The sequence below is a fragment of the Argentina anserina genome, chromosome 3 (genome assembly GCF_933775445.1).
Source record: "Argentina anserina chromosome 3, drPotAnse1.1, whole genome shotgun sequence".
In the NCBI taxonomy this organism is placed as follows: domain Eukaryota; kingdom Viridiplantae; phylum Streptophyta; class Magnoliopsida; order Rosales; family Rosaceae; genus Argentina; species Argentina anserina.
In genome coordinates, this window is record NC_065874.1 from 502,980 (window position 1) to 523,322 (window position 20,343).

Consider the following 20,343-nt stretch of genomic DNA (forward strand, 5'->3'; position numbering starts at 1 on the left):
TTTAGCTCTGACTCTTGTGGCATGAGGAAAACTGTTATACCCTAACAAATGAGATGGGAAGATTCCATAACTATTGTTCCCTATCTAGGTTTAAAATTTGATTATCTTGTTATTAGGCTAGGCCTTGCATTATTGATCAATAATGTTAGTCTGATGAGACCGCAACGCACGAATACATTCATGTTGTTCATCAATAACCGATCTAACTCCTTTATGTGAAGAACACAAAATTTGACACATTTTTTTTTTCATTTAGAATTTACATGCAAATACGACAAATTTAATGGTCAGATCGCCCACCAAAGTGCAATGTGGTTGAGGTGGTTAATGGAAAGATAGAGGCATAGAGCTGGAGGGTGAAGTCGTAAAGTGGTAAAAAAGAATAAGGACGATGAGTGTGTGGGAGGACATAATCACACATGAAATTATCAAAAACTTTTTAATCAGGTGATTAATATGAGCTTGTACCACAATTTGTCGACATAGGAGGGCACCCACGTCATTATCACAATACCTCAACCCCATTTCCGTCATTTTAGTTGGCACCTTCCTCTTCCCCACACACACACACTCTCTCTCCCTCAACTCTCCACTATCACCATTCACTTGACACAAACTCCCAACAGTTGTCTTCTCCTTCTCTCCACCTACACCCTAAAAACACACACACTTTCTCTCTCTCTCTCTCTATCAACTCCAGGCTTCTTATCTCTCTCAGTTCAACAACACTGTTATACTAATGAGTTCCCGAATCCCATCGCACCAGCTCAGCAACGGGCTGGTGGTGTCGGGCCCGCCCGAGCATCTCAAGGAGCGGCAGCCGACAATGGGCTCACGCGCCGTTCCTTACACCGGCGGCGACGTCAAGAAATCCGGCGAGCTGGGCAAAATGTTCGACATCCAAATCGGAGATCATCCTCCGGTGCCGTCTCTGTTGAAGCCCTCCCGCCATTCCTCCTCCTCACAGCAGAACAGTGGATCGGTCCGATCAGGGCCCAACTCCGGCCAGGTTTCCAAGAAATCTTCCGGGCCCATGACACCGCAGCTCCAGCCGACCGGGCTCATCACCTCCGGCCAGCTGGGCTCGGGCCCGCTGGGGAGCGGGGCGAGGAGGTCGTCGGGGCAGCTGGAGCATACGACGTCGATGAGCAGCAAGGTGGTGTACGGGTCGGCGGTGACGGCGCTGAGCGATGACGTGAAGGTGAATTTCCGGGTTTCGAAGGCGGTGGTGTGGGTGTTCATGGTGGCTGTGGCGATGGGTTTGCTGGTGGGTGGGTTTCTGATGGTGGCGGTGAAGAAGTGGGTGATATTGGTGGCGGTGGCGCTGGTTTTGGTGCCGGTGGGGGTGGTGATTGTTTGGAATTACGTGTGGGGAAAGCGAGCTTTGCTAGGTTATGTGAGGAGTTACCGTGATGCTGAGCTCAGAGGAGCCATAGATGGACAGTTCGTCAAGGTTACTGGGGTAATTTCACTCCCATCCCTTTCTATTCGGTTTGCTATTGTTATTTGTTTTGCAAGATTCTGAGGTTGCTTGTATATTTAGAGCAAAACGATTGAAAATTTTGTTTGCGAGCTCAGTGGTCAGTTTTTAAATTTGAGGTATGTTTATACTGTATTAATTTAGAGGGAGTTTGATTATCATTGTCACTTGTGCAATGGAATCTGGGTTCGAGACTTTGAGCTTTGACTATTAATATATCTTGGGTATATGTGATTAGCTGGACATTAAGTTTCATTCGGAGCATGCTATTACATCAGTTTCTGAACCTGAATTTTCTCATTTGTTGAGAGAAGAATCACAATTGACCTTTGATCAGAGCTTCTTTTTTCTATGACTACTGTGTTCAGTTTCCTTTTAGGTTGAGCTTTACAACCGTTATTTCCATCTGTACCGATGAGTCGTGAATATCTCTTTATGTAGGTTGTTACCTGCGGCAGCATTCCTTTGGAATCGTCTTACCAAAGGGTACCTAGGTGTGTTTATGTTTCCACAGAATTATGTGAAACTCGAGGATGCGGTAGCAAGTCCACAAATAAAAAGTCGAAACATTCAGAGGTTAGTTGTCAGACTCTTTGTGCTTACTACTAGGTGCTCCATATATACTGAGTTTCAAAATATGCCTAACGATGATTTATGTCAAAATTTGAGAAAGTACTCCACTAAATCGACTTTGCTTTATGTTTGAAAGCCTGATGGATGTTTATTGTGCCTTGTGAAGTTGATCATAGTAGTTATACACATACATATATATGTCAACTTAGTCTTACACATGCAGTATTTTAAACCATATACAATCAGGGTATAACCTAATTAAATCAGGGGCAAGTCTGTCATTCCTACATATTTACCTCTTTGGTGGGCAAATCATTCTCACATAAACTAAAGGGGATAATACATTTTCCACTTACATTTCTTACATCTTTCCTTTTTTTTTGTAATTCAGGTTCATATGTGCGGAGAAAAATCATCTATTATCTTAGATTTGAGAGAGTAATTTATGTCTCTTTTTGAACAGAAACATGTGGCTGATTTTTACATATCGGACTTCCAATCTGGGTTAAGAGCATTAGTGAAGGCGGGTTATGGGGCCAAGGTTGCACCATTTGTTAAACCAGCCACTGTTGTGGATGTGACTAAAGAAAACAGGGACCTGTCTCCTAGTTTCTTACGCTGGCTTGCTGAGCGCAACCTCTCAACTGATGACTGTATAATGCGCCTCAAAGAGGGGTATGTACTCTATTTCCACTTTCCACTCATTATCCTTTTGTATAATTAGTTTTGTTAATGGTCTCAACTGGTAAAGTGGACTGGAACGTATACTTTGCAATATACTATTTTACAATAAATTTAAATTTTAGGCTTAAAAGATACATTTCTACGGTGTTTTGTTTCAGGTATATTAAAGAAGGAAGTACTGTAAGTGTGATGGGGGTTGTTCGACGCCATGATAATGTTGTCATGATTGTTCCTCCAGTGCAGCCTGTCTCAACAGGCTTTCAGTGGTTACGGTGCCTTCTCCCAACTTATGTTGAAGGTCTCATTCTGACATGTGATGATACTCAAGATGCGGATGTGGTTCCTGTGTAGATATAGTTCCATCATAGTTTTGTTTAGAACTGCATTTCAAAGTAAAATTTAAAGGGTGGACTGGGAATAGCACGTACCACCACAACGCTGAGGTACATATGTAATTTTTGCCCCAAGTTGCATGGCAGAAACACTGACGATCACGCACAAATCAAGGTTAGCACAATCACTCAGGGGTTCAGTATGGTGTACATTGTGAAGCTGGTAATGCTATGCAGAATGCCAAAGTGGATCTACATCTGCTACTACCCTCGAAACGTCTTACGCCCTAGATGATGTAATGTACATAAATCATACTCTTAAGAGTGCCCCAAAGGGGCTCGGAAAGTTTGTTTCTTCTGCTGCTCATAATTAGCACAAAAAGTAGAGTGAAGTTTCTGTGGTTGTCTTTTTCACTTCAAGTATCTGGAATTCTATTCGGAAGTCTGTCTGTAGCTTTGTGATTAATGTTAATCTTCTTGTAAGCAATAAGCATGGCATGTATGTTACTGCTTGCCATCTAATGTTGTATAAATTGTATGTGGCAACAAATTCGAGGGTGTGTATTTTCAATGGCAAATATGAGCTCTTACCAGGGATATAATGAACCGGCATGATTTCAGTAATTGAGTGAGAACGTTTCAATTCCAACCCTTTTGGTTTGATAGAGTTCGACTAAAATTGACCAACGGTGCGGCCAATTCAGAACCATTCTGAGCGAGGAAAATTTATTAATTAATAAAAAATGCTATATTTTACTTCTTGTTGTTGCTAATGGTGAATATTATTGAGGTTCAACACTAAACGTTTATTCATGAAACTTTCAAAAGCATAGATAAAGAGGGAAGACTAGTCTACTAGAGCCTCGACGGAATCCCTCCAGCCACCACCAGAGTCTCTCCTGTAATGTAGGATGCATCATCAGATGCCAAAAATGCAGCAGCAGCAGCCATGTCTTCAGTTTTACCAAGCTTTTTAAGTAGCGTCTTATCCTCAAGCTCCTTCCTCTGCAAAACATAACCCAAATCAAATTGGTCATACAAGAAAATGCACTTTATGATCCTTGGAAACATATCCCAATGTCACCAATTCAATATATATGCTTACCACAGCAGCATTTCTTGTGATGTAAGAAGCAAAGTTTGTAGGCACAAAACCAGGAGCAATACAATTTACACGAGTTTCAGGGGCCATTTCATCCGCAAGGGCCTAAAGTAAGATCATTAAATAGAATAAGTAAACATACATGTGTCCTGCAGCATTGTTGAATAACTGAATGAGGTAAAACATGAACCATGCAAATATACCTTAGTTAACCCAAATAGGGCCGTCTTAGTGACACCATACATTGCCATGGAAGCTGGCGGTTGGAATCCAGCAATTGAGGATATGAGAATTACAGAAGAACCTTTCTCTAAGTACGGAGCCACCTCCTGTCAAATAATTAAGCCGCATCATATTTTGCCTATTTTCACAAAAGTTTTGTGCCACATGGAATACTGAGATCTTCCTATTTAGTATTTTACCTTGAGAAGAAGTATAGAAGCTTTGACATTTATTTCCCATAGCTTGTCAAGCACAGATTCTTGTGTGTGCAGTATCCTCTCAACTGATGGATTGGCAGCAGCATTTGACACTACAACATCTATCTTCCCATATTTCTGCAAATAAATCCGTAATCTTCAATCATTTACATGACACTGAAAATTCATCCGAAGCTGCCAGCAACTTGATATAAGAAAAAAGGACCATATCCCCATCAGAGTTTATAATCACAGTCGTACCGATTATTAGTGTTTTCGCCAAATAAGTTTGATCGGTTACTCTCATACTTAACAGGCATAACATCTATACTTTTCACACATGTATATAGCTCTATCCTAATCCACCTTCAGTAATGAGAGCAATTTCAACAGTGATGTTACCTTCACAGTCTTCTCTATCAGGTTCTTCCTTTGCTGTTCATTCGATACGTGACAGACTATTCCCAAAGCTTCAATTCCTTGCGCCCTAAGCTTTTCAGCTGCTTCATCTACATTGTTCTGTATCAAATTTGATCACACACAGAATCAAAAATCCAAATCAACATATATGATTCAAAGGCTTTGTAGCTTTTAGCTGGAACCAACTGTGCCTATTGATCAAGATCTACTCTAGATTTCAATTAAGGGGTATAAAAATTTACAGCAGTGAATCAAGCTCAAATCATGAAGCAAAACACAAATCAAGGCTGAATTTGTAGAAGAATTTGATAGAAGGTGAAATTGAGACTACTAACTTGCTTGCGGGAGGAGATGACGACGGAGGCGCCTTCGAGGCCGAGACGCTCGGCGATGGCGAAGCCGATGCCCTGAGTGGAGGCGGTGACGAGAGCAACTTTGCCGGCGAATCTTTTTCCGATCTTCGTTTTGTCCATTTTTGGTGGTGTTTTGGTTTCTCCGGAATTAATTTGGTACTTGTTGTTATCAGCTAAGCTATATGACTACACGAGAGTTTAGGGCCTCCTCTATCCAATTATTGTAATATCAGAGTTACGTCAACGAGAAGTTTAAGCTAAAATTCATCATAAGACTTTCATTTGCAAATATATGAAATAGGTTATGTTTCAATTTCAATTTTGGCAATGCATAGTTGGTAGAATCCTGAGTTTATAACTTTATATGACTCAATATTTTGTGAGTAAATGTGAACTTAAAATGACACAGAAAATTATTCAAGCACAATAATTTCGTGCTTGATTAGTTTCTAATTCAGTAATTTTCAAGTTTGTGTTGGTAGATTAGGTAATTTCGTGCTAGGTTCTACATTCATCTACGCACCCACAAGTTGGTAATCGTGGACGTGAGTGATTACATACCAAGAAGTGGTAGAAAACTAGAAACAAATACATACATAACACATCTACAACAATTATTTGGATTTGAAAATGCAATCAGATGCCCAATCCAGCTTATTTTTAAGCATCAAGCTTAAATTTCACTTATTGAAGTTGTAATGGTGAACCTTACTGATGTTTCCGTTAAGCTTAAACACTGATACCGTGTCATGTGACTTGGAAGGCAGTAACAAACTTATATGAAGAGGGGAACGAGTCTCTACTAGAGCCGTGTTGGCATCCCTCCAGCCACCACCAGAGTTTCTCCTGTAATGTAAGAGGCATCATCAGATGCCAAAAACGCAGCGGCAGCAGCCATGTCTTCAGTTGTACCAAACCTCTTGAGTAGAGTGTTCTCCTCGATTTTTTCCCTCTGCAAAGTATAACCAAATTGAGTCGTCAACGAAAAAATGGCGAGAAAACACCAGTGTGGCCTATTCCATACATATACTTACCACAGCAGCAGTTGTTGTGATGTATGAAGCAAAGTTTGTAGGCACAAAACCAGGAGCGACACAATTTACGTGAGTATCTGGGGTCATTTCACCAGGAAAGGCCTGTAGTAAGATCATCAAATAATAAGCAGACAAACATGTAAGCTTGCAGAATTGTTGAATGTATAGATGAGGTCAATTATGAACTATGTGCAAGTATACCTTAGTTAACCCAAGAACGGCTGTTTTAGTGACTCGATACATTTTTTGTGTGGGAAGCTTGTGGGTGAAAACCAGCAAGTGAGGATATGAGAACAACAGAAGAACCTTTCTTCAAGTGAGGAGCTGCCTCCTGTTACATAACCAAGTAGCATCAACCCTTGCCTATTTCGCAGAAAAAAAAGAGAGACGCCGGCTGGTCAATCTTATGTCTCACCTGTAGAAGAAGTATAGAAGCCTTGGCATTTACTTCCCATAGCTTGTCAAGCACAGATTCTTGGTTCTGCAAAATCGGCTCAACTGTTGGATTGGCCGCAGCATTTGATACTACAACATCTATCTTTCCATATTTCTGGACAGTTTTGTCTATGAGATTCTTCCTTTGTTGTTAATTTGACACGTGACAGACTAATCCCAGAGCTTCAATGCCTTGAGCTTTAAGTGTCTCCAGTGCTTCATCTACATTGTTCTGCATCAATTTGATCAAACACAAAAAATGATTCATATCGACATATGGCCCTGCAACAGCAACATACAACTGAAAATTGAGGCACTGAGCTTATAATAGAAGATAACAAAACAAGCCAACCTGCTTACGCGAGGAGACCACGACGGAGGCCCCCTCGAGACCAAGCCGCTCGGGGCGATGGCGAAACCGATCCCCTGAGTAGAAGCGGTCAGGACAGCTACTTTTCCAGTGAATCTCTTCCCGAACTTCATCTTCTCCATTTTGGCTCCGCTTAAGGTTCTCCGGGACCAAACGAGTAGTTGTTGTGTTTAGCTAAGCAGAACGCTCTTCTTTATAGTCTTATAGACATCGAATGCCTCCTATTCTAAGAGGCTAAGACAATCGAATGCCTCCTAGTCTTATAGTCTTAATTTTGACGGCTCTATTTCTTGCAACAACCATTGTTCAAACTTCAGAACAAAAAAAGAAAACAGGTTTCACTAATGTTCGTGTGGAAGGAGTCTCGAGACTTGTAACTGATTTGCAAGAAAACTTTACCTTCACAGGCTTCTAGAGCCATTTTAGTCAATCGCATGTGAAATACAGAAAGAGAACTTTACATCAGACCGAAGAGAAACATTTGGCATTAAAATTGCAATCATCCAGCCTAAAAAGGTTCATAACTTTCAGCATTAAGACGAAATGCCGAACCATATCTTACTCGATCCAGGATACTGCTTCATTTTGATGATGAAGCTCTAGGAGATAATCAATCAGATACCGAGAAATATAGAACACTAGTCTTGTTTCAGTAATTACATTTTTTTAATCATAGGGGTTTCTGAGGTTCTTCAAGAGCTCAGGGATTTCATACCCAAGCATGTCATCTACTGCTTGAATCATCTTAGGCTTCACTTTGTCAAATTTATCGATGTTGTAATTGCTCAAGACCTCTCGGAAGTGTTCAACATTTGGAAAGTCCCCTGCTGGTAAATGATACTCCCTCTGAACCTGTTTTAAAAAGCATAACAAGAGTTAGTACAACTTTTCTTTATAACAAGAGTTGTTACAGATGAGGAAATGAGGTTGGAATCCTTACCTTTGCAAACTCTTCTTCAAGATTTTCCAAGAGTCGCTTCTGGGTCTTTGATTTCCCCATCATTGCAGGCATCTCTTTCTTAAGATGGCTAATTATGTAGGCATGAATTTTAGCAGCTCTAGCACGTTTCACAAATTCATTGATCTGCAAAAGCATTACCCAGGATCAATGAAACAAATATAAGACGACATTTGAAAGACATCAAGAGTAGACTTCAATCAAAATTTTCTCAACAGGAACTCGATAACATAAATTTTTTTTTTTACAAAATCGACACTATTCAACACATAAATTTTTACAAAATGGACAGACTGTCCAAGAATCAAATCCACATAGGGACAAGAAACACTACTTTGGTATATCCACCCAAGAAAAAAGAAGACAGTTAAATGACACCCATATAATCTTACCCGGCGATCACAAGCCTTTTTTGGTATATCAACCAGGTCAGCAAGGAGGTCACCTTGTTCCATTTCAAAAAGCTCCCTACCCATCGGGCCAACAGCTTCTTCATTCACAGGTTTATCGTTGAATGAGCTGCAAAGCCAAGTATCCCGTATCAACAGTGAAATCAACCAAGCATAAAATAAAATCCAAGGAATCAGCAAACTCAAAAGACAAATTGCCTACCCAATATAAACACGCACAACTTCGGGAGTATTCAAAACCTTTCCAAGTGACCACATTAATGCCCCATAAACTCTCATCAGCTGCAAGTATGTAACCAAAAGGTTAACAAGTTAAATATATTTTATCATCAGCGGTAACTTAGTGATGACCAATTCTCAAAATTAGAAGGCATTCTTACTTGCTGAGTATCAACTCGATCTGCTTTGTTCAAAACCACTCGAATCTTGTCATCATGCCCACGTAAAGATGCAATTACACGCTTAAATTCATCACTGATATCAAGCTTATGAGGGTCAAAAAGAAGAAGAATGAGATCACATTTTGCAGCAAACCACGATATGACACCAGTGAAATCATAACTCCTTTGTGTTCGTTGCTTTTCTCCAGATAGAACTCCAGGAGTGTCCACAAGTGTAATTTCATCTAGCAACTACAATTATGAAATACATGTAAGTGTTGGTGGAGGCTGATTATCGTCAGCATTATCAATTATTAGAAAACTGACACTTATTTAAAATTTCAAAACTTACTGGATGAGGCATTTGGGAACACTCAAATTTTGACAGAAATGAACCTCCAAAACTTGTTAGACCACTAAAAGGCATTTCAGCATTTACAGCTATGGTATTTCCAGGAATGCTCCTTTCATCAGGTCCAGACTGTGTACAAAATGCAATAATCTATTAGAGATAATAGAGAAATTGTGACACGCAACATTAACCTCCAAAAGGGGTAAGTGAGAAACAAAGGAACACATGGGCATTTACAACTGTACCATTACAACGACAAATCTATCAGTCGTGGGCTCTGGCCCAATATGAGCTCCTGTCAAAATAGGGTGTTAGTTGTAGCCTAAAGAGTATTACTGTCCAAAAGTAAAAGAACTTAACAGATTAACCAACCTGGATAGTTACATCTTAACAAATGCTTTATAAATGTTGTCTTTCCAGTTGAATACTGACCCAAAAGCATGACCATGGGTTTAGCATCAAAATCACTGTTAGTCTGCAGAAATAAATGAATCTGTAAGTCTGTTCTTCTACCTCAACCAAACAATATACTAACACAAAAAAATCGTATTTAATCCACAACAACATGAGAGAATACTCACCAGTAATGGATTACCAAAGTCATTGAAACGAAATGCAGATTCCAACGGTTTAAGTTTTTCATTGTACAATCTCTTCAAGCCATCAACTATCGATGTAACTGCATTGACAGGTAGCTGAAAATTTGCAAAGGCAACAAACATAAGACAGTCAGGCAATATGGAACAGTTGAGGTGTCTTGAATCTACTAGAGTAGAAGAAATATTATTTCTGTTCAAGACAAAAACTAATAGCAGTTTCACTGAAGACTGGAAGCAAGATTACAGGTATACTTGTCACCAACATCAAGGGTAGGTGCCACCAGGTACAAGAGTCATAGAAGAGGATAAAGGGAAACTGAATACTCTTATTCAATAAATTCTAAGGTGCAACCCGATGATGAGAACTTGGCATCATGTTTTATATACGACAATATTTCAGAAAGACGACTATGCAGCAGTTTTATCATGAGAGGAACTGTGGAATGAGAACTTGGCATCATGTTTTGTATATGACAACATTTTGGAAAGACAGCAATGCAGCAGTTTTATCATGAGAGGAACTGTGGGAATGTTAGACTCATATACTCACTCTCTTCACGGATTTTGAAGGAGTCCGTTCAGCTGGTGGTTGATTATGAATGATTCCATTTCCTACATCATAACCAATAATTTAGTAAAACAACAATGAATTTGATTCACAAGTAGTGTCAAAAGGAGTTACTCACCATTCACGGGGACCCCATTTGTTAAAGAACTCTTAGATTTCTGTTGACATGGAAACAATAAACTTATAATAAAGATAACAGCATTTGAAACAAAAGCACAAGGCAGAAAGGAAAACTACTTACAGCTATTAAGGCATCCACACCTTCAATCACTGGAGGTTTAATGTTCTCCCAGTCAACTGCAATCAAATAAGAACAAGGTATTATATTATAGTCAACCTCAAAGATAGGGTTCCCAGTTTATTAATTGGGAAGCCAATATGAACAAGACATAAATTTTTGTACTTGTCTATGCTGAATCCTTCTATTTTTTTTTAGAAAACCAGCAAAAGAAATTTCAATATCTTCTACTTGCCTTCAGCTTTGATGACATCCGGACTTAACTCATGATCTTGTGCAAATGAAATCAGCTGCCAAATTCCAATCACAGATGAGAGTGACATTCCATTACAATATCTCATCATATCATATCCTAAACCCTAAACTCACACTACCTGCATTGCTGTGATGAACTCAGTAAACCCTAAAAATCCTTGCCGCTTCGAATCAGCAATTGCCCAAACCTTTAATGACAATTAACAACACACAGTGTTAGTTTCAATTCTCACAACAATCACGTCTTCGCTTCGATAAACAACAACTGCCAAAACCTAATATGCAAATTAATATCATAATAACAAATTGCTCTAGTCCAAAGTAACACGAAGCGAGTTTCGATTATTCAAAAATTCATACCCCAATTTCATTAGAACCACAAATTACAACTGCCATAAACCTTATCCAAATAAATCTCATTTCCAAAATCGAACAAAACGAAAATGAATAAACAGTAAAAATCAAAGAGACTTGACGAACCTGCTTGAGTTCTGGCCTAGAAAGCTTGGACATGGCGAAGAAATTCGCGCCTTCCGTACCAGTGATCCGGCCATCGCCGTCTGAACCACAACCACACAACAACGACTGAGTTCGAATTCAAACCAAAACGGCGTCGGATTAAAAATTGAAATCGGAGAAAAGGAGAAGATTGATAAGAACCTGAATCGACGAAGTTGAACCAGTCCCTGTAAATCTTCTGCTGCTCTTTGGAGCATGACCCGATCGGACCCGACCCGATTTCCATTTCAAACGCAGAGAGAGAGAGAGAGAGAGAGAGAGAGTCACACTGGAGTGTGAAGAAGTGGTTTTTTTTGTTTTTTTATTGGGAACAGTTTTGGCGCTTGTTTAAATGTGAAAGGGTAAGGATTGATTTTGAATGATGCTACGTTATGGACCATGTGATTAAAAAGGGCAATGAAAAGGAACGGTCTGATGTAGATACTGGGCCCAACAACGTAGAGAGTAAAAATGTAGCGCAGGATAAGCTGGTGGAGGCCGTTGTAGCGTATAAATATTCAAGAATATTTGTTCTTTGCGCGAATAATGGAGGAAATCATTTGAATTTCTTTTCCAAAATTCAACTACGGAGAGATTACTACCTAATCTCCGGAGAGTTATCTGAAATAATTTGTTTTTCTATTTCTATTTTAACTTTTACCTTCTTGTTTCTAAATTATACTATAACATCATTCTCCTATATCATGTTTCAACCATCATTAGATGTAAATTAAAGAGTTGAAAATAAAATAATTCCATTTTAAAAAAGATTCTCCACACTCTTGAATTTACATCTAATGGTGGTTGAACATGAATTCCACGTGAACGGGATTGTCTCATATATATACACATATGTCAGACCGTCAAACCCTAAAAAATCATTCTAATTTTATCGTCAAACCCTACAAAATCTCTAACCTCGATTTGGGAAACTTTGATGGCGCCTAAACTAGAGGGGATGCTGCAGAATCAACACATAGCTTGGAGAAAAGATCATACGGAGCTACGAATGGGTGGCGTGGAAGCATAAGGTACCGGCCAGTGGGTATCTTTAAGTGTTTATGTCTTTGGAATGAGGAAATCAAACCGGGAGTGCAGGGAGAAGTGGGTGAACCTGATTAAAGCTTCAAATAATGATGCAAACAAACTAAAGGCTGATTATCCACCCGATCTTTTAGACAAAGTGAGAGCTTATACTGCACAGGAGCCAGAGCAACCTTCGCTAATTGGAGAGGAAGGCCAACATGAGGAGTTGTTCGAAAATGACGAAGAGGAGGAGGACGAAGAAGAAGAAGAGGTGGCTCCAGATACCTCTCAAGCCTTGGCAAACTACCATTCCAAATTGATCTAAACTCGTATGGATCAAGAAGGAGAGGCAGCTCCAGTTTATACTTATGAATCTTTGGTTAAATTGATCTACCATACAATTCCATCTTTTTATCTTAAATTCTTGATCTTCTAGATTTTTCTCTTTATTATGAAGAATAGACATTGCATGAATCAAAGAGTTCGGCTGCCGATTGATGTTCTCCTAAACTAAAACTTTTTTCTCTGTTATCTCTATAAATTCGTGATCCTTCACAATTCTTCATCCTCTCTCAATTTCACACACTCAATTTCTAAAGAAGATTATTCTGATATTCTAAATTCGACGGCTTGTGAGTTCGGAGATTCATATAATTCCCTATTTTTCTTTCTGGTTTTGCCATTGAGGAAGGTTTCAAGTTTTATTTCGAATCTCTAGGTTCCAAACCCCAAATTTTTCTTTTTCTTTTGAATAAAAAAAATTGTATAAGGGCCTATTTTTTATCTCGTACTGGGCCTTAAATCTCTCAGGGCCGGCCCTGATACCGGCCAGTTGATGAACCACTCAAGACAACATTTCATGTTCGCATTTTCTCTCACCTCAACGGCCAAACACCATTGTTCTTTTCCACTACCTACTTCCCTCCTTGTGTTTGAGTTGCATGAATAGTCACAAAAGTTGTTACTTGATCCATAGAATGTGCACCAAGGAGATCTAGTTGAAACTTCGGGCGTTTTCTCAGAGCAAGAGAGTGGAATGTCGTCAAAGCCCATAAAATGGTAACATGCATCACTTTAGCTTCAAATCCCTTCAATTCTAGGCTCGCTAATTACATTTTTATTCAAATGATATTTGTATCCAGTTGATGGACTGGAGAGTGCAAAATGAGATTGACAATATATTGGCAGCAAGTACCTTATTCCTACTCTCATGCTTCCCTAACAACATGTTGTTTCAGTCACTTCCTAACTAACATCTATTTAGTCTCTGTGGTGGTCAATGAATGCTGATGTTATCAGTCTTATTCGTCCTAATTGACAAGGTACGATCACATCTGTTCAGTTTGTCTAGTTCATTGAGTTATGGTTTGATCTTTTGTGTTTATGTTTGTGTGATATGCTCATTTAGTTTCACTCTACAGTATGGTATCAGAGTCACCTGCATAAATCGTTTTGGAAATCAAATCATAGAGCAGGTGACTACTAATGTGATTTCTTGTGATTTGCTTGACACATTTAACATTTGATTTCGTTTTTGATAATTTCATAACAGACCGGAGATATGCCTGGTTGAACTCATAATAGAGAAATTAAAAGTCGAATATGCAAACATGCAAGAGAAAGAACAGTTGTTAACAATAATGAATTTAGCCACAAAATCATATGTCAATTGCAAAAATATCGAAACTGGACAAGATAGTACGTTCACAACAACAAATTAACATCCATCTAGTCTAATTTATTTATCAAATCCTTTCTTCGATCTCTTGCCAAGCAAGATAACCAGAAATGCAGAAAAGAAAACATCAGTTAGCTAGACTTTATTTTCGAGTGACCATATTGAATAGCAAGAATTGAAGCAGCAAAGACGGGCCTGAATCAAGCTCTTCCTCTTGGAAATATATGAAAGCAGCAGATCTACACAGATAGATAAATTGTGTTGGATCAAATCATTCAACTGAATAATAGAAATAAATTATCATGCTACACTTTTGGGGTGTTAAGACAATAATTTTCTCTTTGAGACCATACCTTTGATATGGAAAAAGATGTTTCATGATTATTGGCATTGTGTCCATTTGGTTCGGAAGACAAAGCAGCTGAGAACATTTCAGATATGTTCTTATTTTCTTCTTTCACTTTGTTGAATTTATACGTATAATCTTCGCCTGATTTTGGGTCGCTCTCATCCCAGTCTCCAAATTTTGGTATTGGCTGTCACAATAATGAAAAGTTTAATTACATAGTAAAAGAATGATGTTAATGTTTCATATAATAAACAATTGTGTCTGTAGAAGGAACCTAATCAAAAGTCCCCTACTACTCTTGTTCTTATTTCAAATACAATTCTTGTTCTTATAATCATTGGACTCTTACTGAATTTAGATGTTATGTTTGTATTGCAAATCAAATTACTCAAACTCATTGATCTCATATATATATACATGCATGTACGTGTTAGAGACTAACAAAAAGATAGATAACTTACGATCATGTCAATATCAGTAATACTAGATTGTTTGCGGTGGTGTCTAGATGAACCAAATCTCTTTGACAAACCCTCCATACTTTTCTTTTTCTCGGATCTATCCAGCAGTCGTTGTTGTCTTCGTTGCTGTAGTATAAGTGACGAATTATTACACTCGAAACTCAGCTTTTCAGTACACATAGATAGCTCTGATTCATCACTCTTCCGGCGATGGTGACCCAAACGAGCACTATTTGATGGCCGTCGCGCAATGGTTTCAGATTCCGAGGAGCAATCTCGATTCTCTTCAGCAACAATAGGGAGTTTGATCTTCACCACCTTGTCTTTCTCGACGACGTTGAAAGCTTCTGGATTCTCCTCGGGATCGTTGGGATTCAATATCTTCACTCCATCTTTCAATTTACCTTTGCGGGCCTTGTCAAAGACGGCGGTGTATGGCACATTGCCGCCCTTATTATTGTTCCAATCACCGAATTTTGGGACGTGAGGACGTTTCTGCTCATCAGAAGAAGTACTCATTTTCAGAGCAAATGAGAGGATATAGTTTAGTGAAAAGGAGGACGCATGGTAGTTCATATATGCTATTACAACATTGAAAGTAATGGAAAAGATCAATCAATGGAGGAAAATCGGGTACTATAGAAAAAATTGATATATGTTAAACACCGTATAAGGAAGTAATGGAAAAAATCAATCAATGGAGGAAGAATAGGTGAAATAGCAAGTATTAATGAATTGAACGATATAATAACTGAGAATAACTGAGAATAATCAAGGGATAATAATGATGAGAATTCTCTATGGTACTTACGGCCATAAATGGGGCGGATTATTGCCGTAGACATATGCTAGCGAGTTGGAGAAGAAGAACATGCATGACGACTGGAAAAAGATGAGGTTAATTGAGATACAGGAATATGAGGCAAATTAAACAAAGCAATGAGTAGAAAGAAACAGCTGTTTCCTTTCAGATAATTTGAGCTCCAAGAATTGAGAGAATAACAATGTATGTGTACTGTGTTGGTCTGTTCTCTAGTTTTGAAAAATATTCTATGAGTGACAACATTAATGCAAACCACTTCTTGTCTGCATTCTCTGATAAAGGCCAAAATGAAGATTTTCTTGTGTGTTTAGGAATTACCAATATAAAGGATAGTAATGCATAATCTAAAAGGAGGATTGAATAAATAATCAAATAAGTGGCGGTAATTACATGATCTTAATTATCCCGGGTTTAGGTGCAAGGATGTAGTGTGTTTGCTTGAATTTGGGTTTGATTGATGGCATTTTGTGACTCTTTTGATGTCATAATTGTGGCAAGTTAATTAGTTGCAATTTACAAAAGTTTTGAACTAAATGAGATCTCCAGGGGAGCTAACTCGTACAAGTTCTTTAACCAAAAAGATAAACTCGTACAAGTTCTTTAACCAAAAAGATAAACTCGTACAAGTTCTAAAACAAGCCATTTCGGTGAGAAAACAACACTGAAGATAATTAAGATGGTATCAACTCATTTAATTTGGTGCATAATGAAAATTTTAATTTTTAGAATCGTTCAAATTACTAAATATGAAAAAGGGAAGGCAAAATCTCAGAAAGTAGTAATGGTGAGAATAAGGAAGAATGCTCTTAGGTAGGATCAAATTATCATCTGCAAATCTCCACATTTATGACCAGCCTATATAAGAAGCACACAATGCCTCTGGTTTTGCACCCTAAACCAAACAAATTAGTAATACCTTGCATTACATTCCATCACCTCCTCTGTTACAATACCAAAGGATAGCTAGTATGGAGAATAAAATGATGGCTTTCGCCGGGCTGGTGACTATGGTCATCGTCCTCAATGCAAGTCCTACAATCGGAGAGTGCTACGGTGCCTTAGTCGAGTTGTTGCCCTGCGCAACGTTCGTGATGGGCCCCGGCTTACGGCAGCCTCCTGAAATGTGCTGCTCAGGAATGCAGCATGTGGTTGCTGGAGCTGATACCACTGAGAAGCGCAGGAGTCTTTGCCAATGTCTGAAAGACCATGCTGTTGCTGCTAGCGTTAAAGTCGACCCTGCAAAAATTAAGCACGCTACTGAGGTTTGTGGTGTCGAAATTCCTATTCTATTGGATCCCAATGTCGACTGCAGCAAGTAATTGATCTCTCTACTTCTCTCATTTTTGTAACATAGCATGAATCTGGTTCCTCTAAAGTTATTTTCTGTGATTTAGACATCTAGTCATGTAAGTTTCGTGACTAACAGGCGGTCCATATATGTCGTCATTCAACATGAGTGTGGTCTGATGTGGATCTACTCGTCTATATAAGATGTACAATACCTCAACTGATCATGTGATTTTCTGATGTGATATGCAGAATTGATGCGTTTGAAAGGGACCAAGTAGAACTTGATGATTAATGCGTTTGAAAGGAACCAAATAGAACTTGGAGAAGAAGATTCGCTATTTGAATATGGTCATATGCTGTTATGCATTATTATTTAGTATTCATCCAAGATCAAGAACCATATATTTGAATAATAACCATATATAATTTATATCATGATCATATGCTGCAACAATCACACTAGAATTCAATCGAGATCCCAAGCTCAAACTTTTCATTTCCTAGTGTCGCTAATAATATAACAAACAAGAAAACTTCGTATCTCACATCTAATGAATGTGAATTAACTAATTGTCTTGTTGAGCATCCAAAGAAGAAGAGCCAATTGAATTCCAAAAATGGAATGAAGCCATGTTCTGTCCACCATGAACCCAAACACTGTGATTCCTGCTCTATTGTGCTCCAAATATTTCACTGCAAATAGAAGCAAATCAGCAACCTTGTAATTTACATCATTAATATGACAATAATTTAGAGGGTTTATAGGAAATATGTCTAGGTTCAAACCTAGAGCTTGTCTCTTCTGGAATGAGATTGTGTTTGTGAAAATTGGCACCAACTTGGTGTTGTCCAGATCGTCGTATTCATCCACTTCTTCATCATCAGATTCTAAATCAGCACCGAAAGGAAACACTTGATGATCCGAGGACACCTGAGGCACCATCGGAGTCTCAGTTTCTGCGTAATCAAAAGAATGGATTGTAGCACAGACATTCCACTTTGCAGCAAGCCCTGTTATTGACTGTGCTTTGTGTGTTACTTTGGTTGCACTCCGCAAACATATGAATAGACTAGTAACTAGGCTTATAGAACATAGCTGCACCATGATCACCAAAAACAAAAACGAAACCAATCAATTAGTATATATCAGATATCACCGTATGAATCACTATTCATTTTCCATTAAACGTTAGCATTAGTAAGCAACAACGCTAATGTGGGAGATACAACTCGATATTGAGTATTGACACTTACAGCGAGTTGTCCAGCCTTGAAGATATTGACATGAGCACTCGACCTAGTTATCATGACAAGAGAGGCAAGCTGACTAGCTGTAACCATGATCAGAGAGGTCAAGATGAACACTCGAAATCGATGGCTTATAATCCGAAGGGTCCTTCTTATCTTGTTGTGTTCCATCATTATAGTCTCCACCTCGGTTTCCTTTTGAAAAACTACTGCGAAACTTTCTAGTCTTATAATCTGCCATCTGCATATGAGCCGGAACAGAACACACACCAGGAAGAAAATTGTGGTCCTATAGAGCCAAGAACACAGCTCCAACATGCACAATATTGTGTCACTCACATACATGTTACCATAGGTTGGTAGTTCTGTTGCTCCTGAGACATACCACCATATTTTGTATACACACTCGGCAGCAAAACAGGGGAAGACAATGAAGCATAGGAGCTTCATCGAATTCTGCAAGAGGGTAACATGGAATAAGAGCTCAAGTTTGAGGACTATATATCAGATCAAGCAATTCTACACATACTTCACCGCACCCCACATAGATAACAAGCATCTTCTTTGATATGACAAGACTAGGTAACAAGTTTCATTGATAACAAGCTTACCTTAAATTGTTGCTTATATTCATGACGGATTTTCTCGTTTGCATCAGATAACTTGTCAAGGAAGAGAAACCTCCTCACACCAATTTTACGAGTCCAGCTGTAGAGACTGATGAAAGAGAGAGCCGCAAACAAGGACAGCGAAAGCTGAGAAACAACATGGTAAGGTCTGCTGTGGTTCGCATCACAGCTAGAGCAGGAGAGAAGAAAGTGAGAGACTAGTGGTACACCAATGGCTAAGACAAAGAAGAGTGACCATGAAAGACAACTCCTCCATATACTAGACTGATCCACAAAGACCCATTTCAGGCAGGAACCAAAGCTCTTCAAATCGAGTCCTTCAGAATTCTGTTTTGGCAGAATAGGTTGCCTTTGATCTTCCATGGTTTTCTGTAAGCTGTGTTTGGAAGTCTGAATATAAATGAACACAAAATTAACAGAGAGACATGGAAGTCCATCTTAGTCTGGATCTACTTGAATCAAGGTGCACAAGACAAGTGTTAAACAATTTTGATAAAACAATGTTTGACAAGTCTTTTATCGTGATATAATTGATGCTGCCAGATAACACGATTTAGATAGCATGGTTTTAGTTTGAGGAATTGGATCCTTATACACCTGTAAAAGGGTTGGAGTTTGATAGAGATCTACCATTCACGAGGGACCAATGATAAAGGTTATATATCATCAGCTGGGGTCAAGCTAATAGACTTCACACCTTAAATTAGACTAATTGCTTGTAGGACTGTCCAACCTCCACTAATCTAAGCATTAACTGGCAATTATCAGTTCAAAATCACAATCACTATCCTCAAAAAGGGTCTATGATTGTGGTTATGTTATAATCGAACACGGACACATCATGAACCAACAAAAAGAAAATCCGCCCTCCTTAGGAAGATTGGAATGGAAGAGGAACATGTAACTTACGTTACAAGCCGAAGGCAAGTGGCGTGATTCAACCTATGACATAATGACAACATGAGCTCGAACAAGTTAAGTTACGAGCTTTAAGCCATAAGCGTCTACTACTTCACGTAGTATACGAGGTGGTAAGTTCGGAACTTACCACCTCGTAACGTCAGTATTTTCATTCATGCGTCTTTGAAGTTTGAACCCAACATTCGTTTTCATTATTCATTTTCTTTTTCCTTGGTCCTTAGGATTGCACTGCTCTCTTTTGGGGCTCTCTTCAGCAAAAGTTCACAAAGAATAGGCCAGTACTCTCTAAAGCCCCAAATACCAACCAAAACCCGAGAGCCCGATTCGTCAGTATGAAATATCAAATAAAATATCAAATTGTAGTTCTGTTTGTGTCGTGTAACTAAAAAGCACCAAGCAAAAGAGGCACATATGGCCACCCCGAAAATATGCTCCAACGTCATCCGCCCACTGTTCCA

The 20,343-nt window shown here is 38.9% G+C and overlaps 7 protein-coding genes across 8 annotated transcripts; 2 read left to right on the forward strand and 5 right to left on the reverse strand.

The window, feature by feature from the left end:
• The first annotated feature begins 666 nt into the window (after positions 1-666).
• LOC126786866 (uncharacterized membrane protein At1g16860) lies at positions 667-3,514 on the forward strand. The gene is made up of 4 exons (XM_050512829.1): positions 667-1,462; positions 1,922-2,056; positions 2,517-2,728; positions 2,896-3,514. The coding sequence occupies exons 1-4, from the start codon at positions 740-742 to the stop codon at positions 3,086-3,088; spliced, it is 1,263 nt and encodes a 420-aa protein (XP_050368786.1). The 5' UTR covers positions 667-739; the 3' UTR covers positions 3,089-3,514.
• Positions 3,515-3,812: 298 nt separating this feature from the next.
• On the reverse strand, positions 3,813-5,544 carry LOC126787975 (tropinone reductase-like 3). Its single transcript, XM_050513900.1, has 6 exons — positions 5,346-5,544; positions 4,993-5,109; positions 4,594-4,728; positions 4,375-4,500; positions 4,175-4,276; positions 3,813-4,074 (listed from the first exon to the last, which is right to left on the reverse strand). Exons 1-6 carry the CDS (start codon positions 5,481-5,483, stop codon positions 3,925-3,927), a joined length of 768 nt encoding a protein of 255 aa, XP_050369857.1. The 5' UTR covers positions 5,484-5,544; the 3' UTR covers positions 3,813-3,924.
• A 621-nt stretch (positions 5,545-6,165) lies between these two features.
• LOC126788629 (tropinone reductase-like 3) lies at positions 6,166-7,324 on the reverse strand. The gene is given in 7 exon segments (XM_050514638.1): positions 6,166-6,315; positions 6,398-6,499; positions 6,599-6,646; positions 6,648-6,728; positions 6,813-7,064; positions 7,185-7,235; positions 7,238-7,324. Coding segments are annotated over 7 exon segments (771 nt in total).
• Positions 7,325-7,670: 346 nt separating this feature from the next.
• LOC126786187 (EH domain-containing protein 1-like) lies at positions 7,671-11,754 on the reverse strand. The gene is made up of 16 exons (XM_050511937.1): positions 11,623-11,754; positions 11,443-11,522; positions 11,082-11,150; positions 10,943-10,997; positions 10,711-10,766; positions 10,588-10,627; positions 10,452-10,513; positions 9,884-9,997; positions 9,675-9,777; positions 9,548-9,597; positions 9,303-9,431; positions 8,951-9,202; positions 8,773-8,852; positions 8,553-8,679; positions 8,143-8,286; positions 7,671-8,054 (listed from the first exon to the last, which is right to left on the reverse strand). Exons 1-16 carry the CDS (start codon positions 11,705-11,707, stop codon positions 7,869-7,871), a joined length of 1,632 nt encoding a protein of 543 aa, XP_050367894.1. The 5' UTR covers positions 11,708-11,754; the 3' UTR covers positions 7,671-7,868.
• A 2,522-nt stretch (positions 11,755-14,276) lies between these two features.
• Positions 14,277-15,836, reverse strand: LOC126788815 (RPM1-interacting protein 4-like). 2 transcript variants are annotated; one of them, XM_050514827.1, is made up of 4 exons: positions 15,786-15,836; positions 14,975-15,469; positions 14,518-14,700; positions 14,277-14,403 (listed from the first exon to the last, which is right to left on the reverse strand). In XM_050514827.1, the coding sequence occupies exons 1-4, from the start codon at positions 15,789-15,791 to the stop codon at positions 14,365-14,367; spliced, it is 723 nt and encodes a 240-aa protein (XP_050370784.1). In that variant the 5' UTR covers positions 15,792-15,836; the 3' UTR covers positions 14,277-14,364. The 2 variants fall into 2 exon arrangements, with proteins under 2 accessions (XP_050370784.1, XP_050370782.1); XM_050514825.1 differs by having other exon boundaries at positions 14,975-15,805.
• Positions 15,837-16,780: 944 nt separating this feature from the next.
• Positions 16,781-17,379, forward strand: LOC126789463 (non-specific lipid-transfer protein-like). The gene is made up of 2 exons (XM_050515615.1): positions 16,781-17,112; positions 17,337-17,379. Exons 1-2 carry the CDS (start codon positions 16,781-16,783, stop codon positions 17,377-17,379), a joined length of 375 nt encoding a protein of 124 aa, XP_050371572.1.
• A 146-nt stretch (positions 17,380-17,525) lies between these two features.
• LOC126788311 (uncharacterized) lies at positions 17,526-19,381 on the reverse strand. The gene is made up of 4 exons (XM_050514288.1): positions 18,947-19,381; positions 18,342-18,791; positions 17,874-18,183; positions 17,526-17,780 (listed from the first exon to the last, which is right to left on the reverse strand). The coding sequence occupies exons 1-4, from the start codon at positions 19,325-19,327 to the stop codon at positions 17,650-17,652; spliced, it is 1,272 nt and encodes a 423-aa protein (XP_050370245.1). The 5' UTR covers positions 19,328-19,381; the 3' UTR covers positions 17,526-17,649.
• Between the last annotated feature and the right edge of the window lie 962 nt (positions 19,382-20,343).

Bases quoted from the DNA above. Each gene is read 5' to 3' on its own strand.
- LOC126786866 (XM_050512829.1), top strand. From the start codon at position 740: ATGAGTTCCCGAATCCCATCGCACCAGCTCAGCAACGGGCTGGTGGTG. The intron at 1,463-1,921 runs GTAATTTCACTC...CTCTTTATGTAG, and splicing joins AGTTCGTCAAGGTTACTGGG to GTTGTTACCTGCGGCAGCAT. The intron at 2,729-2,895 runs GTATGTACTCTA...GTTTTGTTTCAG, and splicing joins ATAATGCGCCTCAAAGAGGG to GTATATTAAAGAAGGAAGTA.
- LOC126787975 (XM_050513900.1), bottom strand. From the start codon at position 5,483: ATGGACAAAACGAAGATCGGAAAAAGATTCGCCGGCAAAGTTGCTCTC. The intron at 4,729-4,992 runs GTAACATCACTG...ATTTATTTGCAG, and splicing joins TGATAGAGAAGACTGTGAAG to AAATATGGGAAGATAGATGT. The intron at 4,501-4,593 runs GTAAAATACTAA...ATTATTTGACAG, and splicing joins CTTCTATACTTCTTCTCAAG to GAGGTGGCTCCGTACTTAGA.
- LOC126786187 (XM_050511937.1), bottom strand. From the start codon at position 11,707: ATGGAAATCGGGTCGGGTCCGATCGGGTCATGCTCCAAAGAGCAGCAG. The intron at 9,203-9,302 runs GTAAGTTTTGAA...TCATAATTGTAG, and splicing joins GTTCCCAAATGCCTCATCCA to TTGCTAGATGAAATTACACT. The intron at 8,853-8,950 runs GTAAGAATGCCT...ACATACTTGCAG, and splicing joins ATCGAGTTGATACTCAGCAA to CTGATGAGAGTTTATGGGGC.
- LOC126788815 (XM_050514825.1), bottom strand. From the start codon at position 15,550: ATGAACTACCATGCGTCCTCCTTTTCACTAAACTATATCCTCTCATTT. The intron at 14,701-14,974 runs GTAAGTTATCTA...TTATTGTGACAG, and splicing joins TTACTGATATTGACATGATC to CCAATACCAAAATTTGGAGA. The intron at 14,404-14,517 runs GTATGGTCTCAA...CTATCTGTGTAG, and splicing joins CATCTTTTTCCATATCAAAG to ATCTGCTGCTTTCATATATT.
- LOC126789463 (XM_050515615.1), top strand. From the start codon at position 16,781: ATGGCTTTCGCCGGGCTGGTGACTATGGTCATCGTCCTCAATGCAAGT. The intron at 17,113-17,336 runs GTAATTGATCTC...TGTGATATGCAG, and splicing joins CCCAATGTCGACTGCAGCAA to AATTGATGCGTTTGAAAGGG.
- LOC126788311 (XM_050514288.1), bottom strand. From the start codon at position 19,327: ATGGAAGATCAAAGGCAACCTATTCTGCCAAAACAGAATTCTGAAGGA. The intron at 18,792-18,946 runs GTAAGCTTGTTA...ACCCTCTTGCAG, and splicing joins AATATAAGCAACAATTTAAG to AATTCGATGAAGCTCCTATG. The intron at 18,184-18,341 runs GTAAGTGTCAAT...ATCATGGTGCAG, and splicing joins TCAAGGCTGGACAACTCGCT to CTATGTTCTATAAGCCTAGT.